The 10,920-nt window shown below is 38.8% G+C and overlaps 1 protein-coding gene across 2 annotated transcripts in view; it reads right to left on the bottom strand.

Moving 5' to 3' along the window:
* SLCO5A1 (solute carrier organic anion transporter family, member 5A1) overlaps positions 1–10,920 on the bottom strand; it is a 159,343-nt gene that overhangs the window by 9,074 nt on the left and 139,349 nt on the right. For both annotated transcript variants that reach the window (XM_011940924.1, XM_011940925.1), the window contains one exon: positions 2,234–2,393. In XM_011940924.1, the coding sequence (XP_011796314.1) occupies positions 2,234–2,393 (160 nt within the window). The remainder of the gene's footprint in view (positions 1–2,233; positions 2,394–10,920) is intronic.

Genomic DNA, 10,920 nt, shown 5'->3' on the forward strand with positions numbered 1-10,920 from the left:
TTTGTAGGGACATGGATGCAGCTGGAAACCATCATTCTTAGCAAACTATCACAAGAAGAGAAAACCAAACACTGCATGTTCTCACTCATAGGTGGGAACTGAACAATGAGATCACTTGGACTCGGGAAGGGGAACATCACCATTTTCTTTTCTTTTTCAACTTTTATTTTAGATTCAGGGGGTACATGTGCAGGTTTGTTACGTGGGTCTATTGCGTGGTGCTGAGGTTTGGTGTACAGATGATCCCATCACCCAAGTCATGAGCGTAGTTCCCAACAGGTAGTTTTTCACACCTCCCTCCCCACCTCCCCCGCTAGTAAGTCTCCAGTGTCTATTGTTTCCATCTTTGTGTCCGTGAGTACCCAGTGTTTAGCTCCCACTTATAAGTGAGAACACGTAGTGTTTGGTTTTCTGTTCCTGCATTAATTCACTTAGGATAATGGCCTCCAGCTGCATCCATGTTGCTGCCAAGGTCATGATTTTATTCTCTTTTATGGCTGTGCAGTACTCCATGGTGTACATGATCACATTTTCTTTATCAGATTCATCACTGATGAGCAGCTAACTCGATTCCATGTCTTTACTCTTGTGTATAGTGCTGTGATGAACATACAAGTGCATGTGTCTTTCTGGTGGAATGATTTGTTTTCTTTTGGATACATACCCAGGAATGAGATTGCTGGGTTGAGTGGTCATTTTGTTTTAAGTTCTTTGAGAAATCTCTGAACTGCTTTCCATAGTGGCTAAGTTAATGTACATTCTGGTGCTTCCATTTTAAACATCTTCTTAGTCCCTATAATTAGCTGGTGCCCTACTCCCTACGGAAGAGCAACTAGCTCCATGGATGGAACTTGACTGCCACAGCCCCCATCCAGTACTGCTCCTGGACTCTGACAGAGTCACACTAAATGGACACCAGCTGAGCTGGCCTTCATTGCAACCTTGAATACCTGAAGCAGTGGTAAGAATAAGTATGGAGATGGGGCACTGTTTGGCTGTCATGCTCAAAAGACTGCTGGCATTTTTTAAAGGATGAGCACTCACTCTCAAGGAAGGACTTAGCCACCAGGAGAACAGATCTCACCCTTTCAACATGGCGACACAGTGGAGCTCACCAGTTATATGATGGGGAACAAACAACACGAATTCTCAATTTATCATTGCAGTTTAAAACTCAGACATCAAAAACAATATCCCCAAAACATTCAGTGGATGGTATAATCCCTTATCACCTGCACAGAACAAGCACATGCATTTTAACCTTTTAGTGAAAGCAACTTCCTACAATCTGTTCTTCACAAAGAATCAAACCGTGCTCAATAAGAAACTGAGTAGAGGCCAGATGCTGTGGCTCAAGCCTATAATCCCAGCACTTTGGGAGGCCGAGGCAGATGGATCACCTGAGGTTGGGAGTTCAAGACCAGCCTCACCAACATGGAGAAACCCCGTCTCTACTAAAGATACAAAATTAGCCAGGCGTGGTGGCACATGCCTGTAATCCCAGCTATTAGGGAGGCTGAGTCAGGAGGACCATTTGAACCCGGGAGGCGGAGGTTGCAGTGAGCTGAGATCACGCCATTGCACTCCAGCCTGGACAACAAGAGTGAAACTCCATCTCAAAAAAAAAAAAAAAGAAAGAAAGAAAAAAGAAAGAAACTGAGTAAAATATGAAAACCTTCTCCCACAGTATTACAGCCCATTTATAATTTATATGAAAGGGAATTCTCAAAATAGCCTATTCTTGAACTGTCAGAAATATCTTTACTTTGAAAGTTTTTTTTAAGCCTGAACTGAACTGATACTGTATGAAAAATGGCCATTGCCCATCTTCACAGACTCCAGTCAGGGGAGGTGCTTTCCTTTTCTCTTCTATCAGCACCAAATGTGGTCATCTTGACCTTCAAATCCATCACAAGGGCCCTGTCAGAGAAACAAATGGCAGGCCTAGAGCTCAACCTTATCAAGTTTCACTGAGTTGGCGCAGAATATAAAGTAGGAGAACGCTGATATGGAACCAAATCCCTGCACCCAAATGTTCCAGTCATCCCTGGAAAATAAAATAATAGCAATGCATAACTTTCTTTCCTCGAGGTTTTCGTCAGAGGTATTTTGTAAGTTACTTGGAGCCTCTTGAAAAGAAAGACTGAAGTCATTGTGGCTGCATATGAATTTCATCATATCCTTGTCACAGGATGCTGGACTAACAGAAGAGGAACTTGTGAAATATACTCACCCCAGTGCTAAGATTACCACTATTAACACAGCCAGCCAGACAAGGGTTAAAGTATGTAATTCCATCTGATCCACAGACTGGCTCATACTCGTGTATTTTACAGCCACAATTAACGTTGCAGCTTCCTGTCAGATTCCTATGGGGCATGGTGAGAGAAGGTCTAAGAGAGAAGAGAAGCAGGTCATGAGCAACGCTTACCAAAATAAAACTCATAGGAAAGGTCTTGAAATTAATAAATTGTCCATTTTAGAGAAAATATTCTTCCCATTGAATCAAAGCCTTGATACCCTAAGTAGCCACCCTCAACAATTATTTTTGTGACAAAACATAAAGAAAAATGTTTCAACTTTCTGGTACTACAGATTCAATGCTTTTTATCAGATTACTGCCCCACCTCAATTTCACCCTCCCTCTTGGTGCTATGAACCTGGTCTCAACATCTAGGATCTGCAATTCTAACCCTAATGTAACTACTCACCCTGTAGGCATCAGGCTCTATATCTTAACAAATCTGTACCTCAATTTCTTTATAAAATGGAGGAAATGCTTTTTAGTATTGAATCAATAGCATCACTGTGAGCACATGATCACAGTTAAAACCCATCTATCCCAGTTATTAATACACGTTCCTCTGACCAAAAACTTATATTCTAGAATAAATTATCAAAGAAAGGCATGAGACGCTAGAAAATCAAAATGAAGTATTTTCAAAGATGATTAGGAATCACATTACTAGTTTGATTTAAACAACCAGAGAATAAAGATTAAGCAGTTCTTCACTCAGGATTGCCCAGGTGTGGATCCACAATCAAATATGGTGGGTTTCTTTTCTTGAGATCCTGGTGTCTGATACAAAGAAATGATACCATATGAAAAGCTTAAAGAAAATAAATTCAGGCAACAAATATAGAGAGAAGGAAAGGCAGGTAAGGATATAGGCCTAGGAAGGAGAGTGTAAACAAACCGGTGGAAGAGCAGAGGAACACGTGGGGGATCCACAGAAGGAAAGGGGCTCTGTACTGCTCGTACCCAGTGACCACTTTTGCTTTTGTGACCACTAGTTTGGTGTATCACTGATGAAATGTTGTTCCCAAGACTATATGAGTTAGCAGTGGCAGATCCTTCATCCAACCATCCATTTATCCATTCAACAAATATTTTGGAATGTCTGTTATGTACCAGGTCTTATCTTTTTTAAAATAGATTTAGAGGGGGGAAGTACAATTTTGTAATAAGGATATACTGTGTAGTAGTGAAGTTTGGGTTTTTAGTGAACCCATCACCTGACTAATGTACATTGTACTCAATAGGTAATTTCTCACCCCTCAACTCCCCTCCCTCACCACAAAGACTTTTTTTTTTTTTTTTTTTTGAGGAGTCTCACTCTGTCACCCAGGCTGGAGAGCAGCGGCGTTATCTCCGCTCATTGCAAATTCTGCCTCCCAGGTTCAAGCAGTTTGCCTGCCTCAGCCTCCCGAGTAGCTGTGATTACAGGTGCCCACCACCATGCCTGGCTAATTTTTGTATTTTTAGTAGAGACGGGGTTTCACCATGTTAGCCAGGCTGGTCTCGAGCTGATCCACCCGCCTCGGCCTCCCAAAGTGCTAGGATTACAGGCGTGAGCCACTATGCCTGGCCAAGACTTATCTTTAATGACTATGCTAGTACCACTTATACAGTAGCATAGCCCGTCACAACCATGTGTGTTAATCGGTGTTTGTTCAAAGGTTTGTTCAAAGGTTTTCTTCCTGTGGCTTCTTTCAAACTTTGATAATGAGTCCTTAAATTTTAATGGGGGAAACAAATTCAAAACAATATTAAAGTCTTATCAAGAAAGTCTTCTAACAAGGCAAATAAATTCTGTTTTTCATTCATGTCACTCCACAGGAAAAAAACTATCACAAGACTCTAATAATCATTACATTCACAAACTTCTAGTGTCATACCATTTTAAAGTTTGTATATACTTTAAAAAAATATATTATAGACTAGTGAGTCTCCACTGGGTTAATTTTGCCCCCCCGGGGGACCTTTGGCAATGTTAGGAGACAATCTTGGTTCTCACAGCTGAGGGGGTGCTACTGTCATCTAATGGGCCACTAGTTCCTACTGAGGTAGGAGATCAGCAGGACCTGCTTTTCTGAGTCCTGGTCACAACCCTGCTGATCAAAACAGGGTGTAGCAAAGAAACTGACCAAAACCAGAAGGACCAAGATGGCAACCAAAGCGACCTCTAGTTGCCTTTATGGCTCATTACATGCTAATTATAATATATTTGCATGAGACACTCCCACCAGCACCATGGCAGTTTATAAATGATGCCACGGCAAATGGCTCAAAAGTTACCTTATATGGTTCTGGGAACTCTGTGCCCCATTTCCAGAAAGCTTGTGAATAACCTGCCCCTTATTTTGTACATAATTAAGAGTGGGTATAAATATAGCCAGCCAGCAATCCACAAGTGCTTCTCTGGGCCATTTTGCTATACATTGCTGCTCTGATAAACTTGCTTTCTTTCACTGCCAGCTTACTCTCGAATTCTTTCCTGTGTAAAGCCAAGAACTCCCCCGAGCTGAGACCCAATTTTGAGGTTTTGCCGGCATCACTACAACGCACAGGAAGGCCCCTACCACCTCCCATAATAAAGAAATATCTGGCCCAAATGTCAATAGTGCTGAGGATGAGATACCCTGTTCTAGACCAATTTTCACACTGTTCAAGGAGGCAAAAAGCTTTCCTGAGTTTGGGAAACAGGTACAGTCCCCGGTCACCTTTGGGTATGTTTGCTTTTCTTATGAGATCGTGGTGTCTGATACGAATAAATGCTACGAAATGAAAGGCTCTAAGAAAATCAATACATGCAACAAATATAAATAGCAATGAAAGGAAGTGGGCATTCCTGAAAAAGCTATTAGGAGAGAAGGTGATCATGGTACACGCACAAAAAGCTGCTGACGTGGCTCATCCTTTACACTGTGCTGAAAATCATTTTTAAGAATAATGATGTTCTGTCTGATGGTCATTCACTCTCCAGAAAACAGACTGGGTTCTAATAATAGCACCAATATTTAAACCTGAGTAACACTAAGCAGTCTCTCATTAGCCAGACGTGAACCCATCATGAGAGCACAAAATGCACAAGGACTACTTACTGAAGGCTGCACTCATCCTTGTGCAAAGGAACTGTGCAGCTCCTTCCCAACAAACAAAAAGCATTTCTGGCAAGACATAAAATGCACAAGGGCTTCTTGCTGAAGGTAGTCCTCCAAATAAGAGGATTGTGTTAACTCAAGAATCAATGTAAGTGTTAATTCTGAATGAGGCACGGGGCCTCGATAGCAAACACCTTATAACTGCGTAGTCCACAACGTAAGCCTGAGAGTCACACATTACATCTTAATATAAAAATGATGGAATTACAGAGCTAGAGAGATGGAGGCATCTCTGAGATTATCTGGCAAACTTGCTAACTTTAAAGAACGGGAAACTGTAAGAGGTATCACGGCAAGCCTCACAATCACTGAGGCCTCAAGAAAACCAGCTCTGGGGAGACAGCAAAAAAGAAAACAAGAAGCAAAAACAACAACCTTGTTATCCAATCTTTGTTAAATCAATCACTCAGGGATCGATGCTTATGTAAAGTAATATATAACAGCAAGACAAACGATTGCTAAACATAATTCAAATGATTTCTGCCATAGGGTCATTACAGCTAAGTATGTAAGAACACAGTGGACCTCAAAAATCACAACCGCACCCCAGCAATTGTGTCCCATCACCCTGCCCCAAGACCTAAAGAACACTTGAACTTCCCCATCTAAACATACTTCTCCTACCTACTTCAACTGGTCTCTATAAACCAAAGAGAAGTCTCCTAACTTTCTTAAGGGACTTCTGACTCCTTTTGAATTTTTCTCTATTAAAAGATGTGACAAGTAGAAATCCATATATACTATGTTCAAGCCATAAAAGAACATGATTCTCACAGCACAGAGAGAGAGAGAGAACCTCTTTAGCAAAATATACTAATAAATTAGAACAGTATCTTTCTTATAATTTCTTAATCTTCATCAATTTATCTCAGTCTTCAAGAAGACTTCAATGAGAATGTTTCTTTTCAACTCCACTTAAATTTTTGGCTTCATATTAGAACACTTCCTTGGCTACGCAACTTCAGGTTTACAAATATTATTATCATCACCATAAGCATCATTATCATTTAAAACTAACATCAGCAGAACCCTATTTTTATTCCATGAATTGCACGCTGAGATCTCAACATAAGTTGTCTCATTCATTCCTCATGAGAACTATCATTATTATTGCCATGCTTCCATCTTTCAGACAAGGAAATTGAAGGTTTGAGGAGATAGGCACTGCCAAAGTCACACAAGTAGTAAGGGTCAGAAATGGATTTAAACCCGATTTTATCTTTCACCACAGCGTGCATCTGTAAGCCCCAACACTGGGAGGGAAGCTTTGTGTAACTGTCCCTTGTTTTACTTCCTCTAGCGCAGGTTTTCTGGGTGGCTTATTTCGCTTTCTTCTTCCTGGAGAAAGCTCTAATGCAGCTTTTCTGGCGCTCTGCTTTCAGTGTTCTTGAGTGTGAGTCAGAAAGAGCTGGGTTCAATTTCCTATCCACAATTCACAAGTGTTGTGAATTTCAGATTTTATATTTGTAAAACAGATATCAAAATGTCAGTACCACACAGTTGTTGTAGGGGATTAGGCGGGTGAATGTATGGCCAGTGTCCAGCATTGTGCCTGGGACATAACACGCACTAAGATATTGGTGTGCTATCTTTCCACACTTAACAAGCATGAACGAATAGCAGTAACACAATCACAAACATGAGGAGTGCAAAAGGCTACTGTGACATTTTTCCTTTCAAAAAGGATAGTTTTTAATTTACTCCTACAGAGAATGGTGGGAAAAGAATTAGATGGAGATCCAGTTTCAGGCCTGCCATTTAGTAGCTATGTGACCTTGGGCCAAATCTTTTCATCTATGGCTATTAAATACCCCTCCTGACTACACAAAGGAGAGCAAGAATAATCAACAAAGCGCAGTGTGTGATAGCATATGTGCTAGCATAGGTTTGGAAGAGGACTATATTCAAGGAAGGTTGTGATTTTCGTGTCTAATTGTTATTTTTATTATTAAAGCTCCTTTCAGCTTTGCAGACAACAAATTTAAACCAGATATAACTTGAAACTTACATGTTATAACCCACAATGTGTACAAACTATCTCTTTAAGTCCAAAATCATTTCAAATAAAATAATGTGTCACTTATATGGCTTTTCAAAATATCTTTATTTATTATTAAAGTAATACATACTCATTGTAGAAATTTTTTAAAATACACAAAGACAAAAAAATTAAACGTATGCATAGTACTACCACCCAGAGATATCCACTTTTAATGCTTTTAGTATATTTTGTTCTGGTCTTTTTTCAATGTACATATAGATTAACATTAATAACATATTGCTACCAAGATTGTATGTAAAGTTTTAAATTCTATTTTTCTCCTCCTAACATTACATTATATTATGTTATGTTAATATGTTAATAGAACATATTTTAACATATGTATAGTCATAATAGAACATATGTTAATATAAGGGTATAGAAAGGTAAACTTGGTCCTAAGTTTGATAATACTCAGAGGCATTTCTGAAATAAAAACTTACCATGTTTTAAGATATATACCTTACAGGCTTCATGTTGATTTATTTAGATCTTTGTTACAAAATTTCAAACTTGGCAGAAAGAAAATATGCTTATACTTTATATCCCCTTGATACTCCTAAAACGAAGTAAAACAAATGTTGTTTGTGTCTCCAAATAGAGCCAACGAAAGATGAATTCGTATATTTATATCTAGAAATGAACTCTAAGCCTATCAATGAAAAGAGCTAGGATAATCCAAAAACATGTGTATCTATGATCTTTTAAGCAAACTTCTTTTCCCTCTGATTCTCAGAAACTTCCGTTAAAATTAGTAATATCTATAATAAATGATTTTTAATGGTGCTAAAATATTTAAACAATGGAGAAAAAACTCTTAAGCAGATTAAGCTACCCATGAGACACAGGCAAGGAGATGAATGGTTTGAATGATATAATTGGAGAATTTAGGAATGACGTGGCCAGGAACACCAGTCACCTGGGAGGGCTGGTCCACTATCTAAAGACACCATGTTGTCCTGTGGTAAAATCAGTGTGGTGAGGAGGAAGCTGAGTTGTGCCTGTGGCAAAGGTCTGAATTAACAGACTGTATTTATTTAATTTCTACAGTCCGAATATGATGGGACAATAAAGCTATATTCAGAAAAGATACTTTAGGGAAATATTTTGGAGCTGGGTGGGACTGAGTGAATCATCCCATCCAACAGTCTCTGCTGAGAACAGAAAACTGAGAAAAATCTTCCTGGTCATTTGGTAGCTCAAGAAATTACCCTTGGAAAAGTTTCAGCTCAGTAGCTCAAGTCACCAAACCAGATAATATAATAGATTTTGCTTTAAGTTCAAAAAGATGGTAACTGATAAATGAAAGATGGTTGTAGACAGTAAGTAAATACTAAGTGATTTATCAGCACATAGCACTGGTTAAAAAGTCTTTACACGGACCTCAGACTTAACCCCATTTTGAAAAATTATTTGAAGAAAAGGCAGAGTGAGGGGCAATAACTCACATTACACAATGTATTTATGTAAAGCATCACTTAACCAAAGTTTCATGGTCAATGCCAGCTCTCTCGGGTCCAAGGTGATTAGGACACACCTGTGTGAAGTACAGTCTGGCAGCCACAGAGACGAAGCAAAACACATTTCTTAATTAAAACTGGAGGAAAATTGTGGGTGCTGGGAATGTAATTACTTGAGTTAGAAATGGGCCAGGATTTTGCTAGAGCTCTTAGGATCTTTCAAAATGAAAACTCATCAGATTTCTAAGTCTGAAGTTTCTATTTTATTTTATGAGGGTTAGAATACCTAATGTGAAATCTACCTCCTTAACAAAGTTTTAAGTGTACAATACAGTATTGTTGACTCTAGACATGATGTTGAACACCAGATCCCTAGAGCTTATTTACCTTGCTTGACTAAAACTGTACGGCTCCTGATTAGTAATGACCCATTTCCCAATCCCCCTAGCCTTGATGACCACCATTCTAACTCTTTGAGTCTATGGATTTGACTCTTTTAGATACCTCATGTAAGTGAAATCTGTGACCAGCTTTTTTCACTCAGCATGATGTCCTCAAGGTTCATCCATGTTGTTGTATATTGCAGAATTTCCTTCTTTTTAAAGGCTGAATAGTGTTCCATTGTACATATATAGTCATGTGTCACTTAATGACAGGGACACATTCTGAGAAATACATCATCAGGTGATTTTGCCGCTGTGCAAATGTTGTAGAATGCACTTATACAAACCTAAGTGGTCTAGCCTACTACACTCCTAGGCTCTACAGTATAGACTATTGCTCCCAGGCTACAAACCTGTACAGCGTGTTTGTGCACTGAATACTGTAGGCAATTATAACACAATGGCAAGGAGTTGTATGTCTAAACATAGGAAAGGTACAATAAAAATAAAGTATAAAAAATAAAAAATGATACACCCATATAGGGCATTTATCATGAATGGAGCTTGCAGGACTAGAAGTTTCTCTGTGTGAGTGAGTGCATGGTGAGTGAGTGGTGAGTGAATGTGAAGGCCTAGGACATGACCGTGCACTGCTATGGTCTTCATAAACACTGTACACTTAGGCTACACTAAACCCATTAAAAACCGCTGTTCTTTCTTCAATAATAAATGAGTCTTAGCTTACTATAATTGTTTTACTTTATACACTTTGTAATTACTTTTTAGCTTTTGATTCTTTTGTAATAGCACTTGGCTTAAAGCACACATTGAACTGTGGTACAAAAGTATTTTTTCTTCATATCCTTATTCTAAAAGCTATTTTTTTTATTTTTTTTACTGTTTTAACCTTTTTGTTAAAAATTATGACACAAACACACACATTAGCCTACACCTACACAGGGTCAGGATCATCAGTATCACTGTCTTACACCTGCACCTCTTGTCCCAAGATCTTCAGGGTCCATAACATGCATGGAGCTGTCATCTCCTAAGAGAGCAATGCCTTCTTTTAGAATACCTTCTGAAGGACCTGCCAGAGGCTGTTTCCCAGTTGACTTTTTTAATACGTAGAAAGAGTATGCACTAAAATAATGATTAAAAGTATAGTATAGTAAATGCATAAACCAATAAAAAGAGATGCTATTATCAAGTACTATGTACTCTACACAACTAGATGTGCTGTACTATTGCAGGACTGCCAGCACAGCAGGTTTCTTTATACTAGCATCACTCCAAACTTGTGAGCAATACATTGCACTTCGACCTTATGACTACAACATCATTAGGCAATAGGAATTTTTCAGCTCCATTGCAATCTTACGTGATGACCATTGTGTATGTGGCCCATCGTTGACTGAAACGTTGTTATGTGATGCATGAACATACCACATTTTCTTTGTCCATTTACCTGTCTATAGACATTTTTTTTTCTCTTTATAAGTATATTTGAATTTTTTTATTATACTTTAAGTTCTAGGGTACATGTGCATAACATGCAGGTTTGTTACATATGTATACTTGTGCCATGTTG

This window comes from Colobus angolensis, unplaced genomic scaffold (assembly GCF_000951035.1).
Source record: "Colobus angolensis palliatus isolate OR3802 unplaced genomic scaffold, Cang.pa_1.0 Scaffold194, whole genome shotgun sequence".
Taxonomy (NCBI): domain Eukaryota; kingdom Metazoa; phylum Chordata; class Mammalia; order Primates; family Cercopithecidae; genus Colobus; species Colobus angolensis.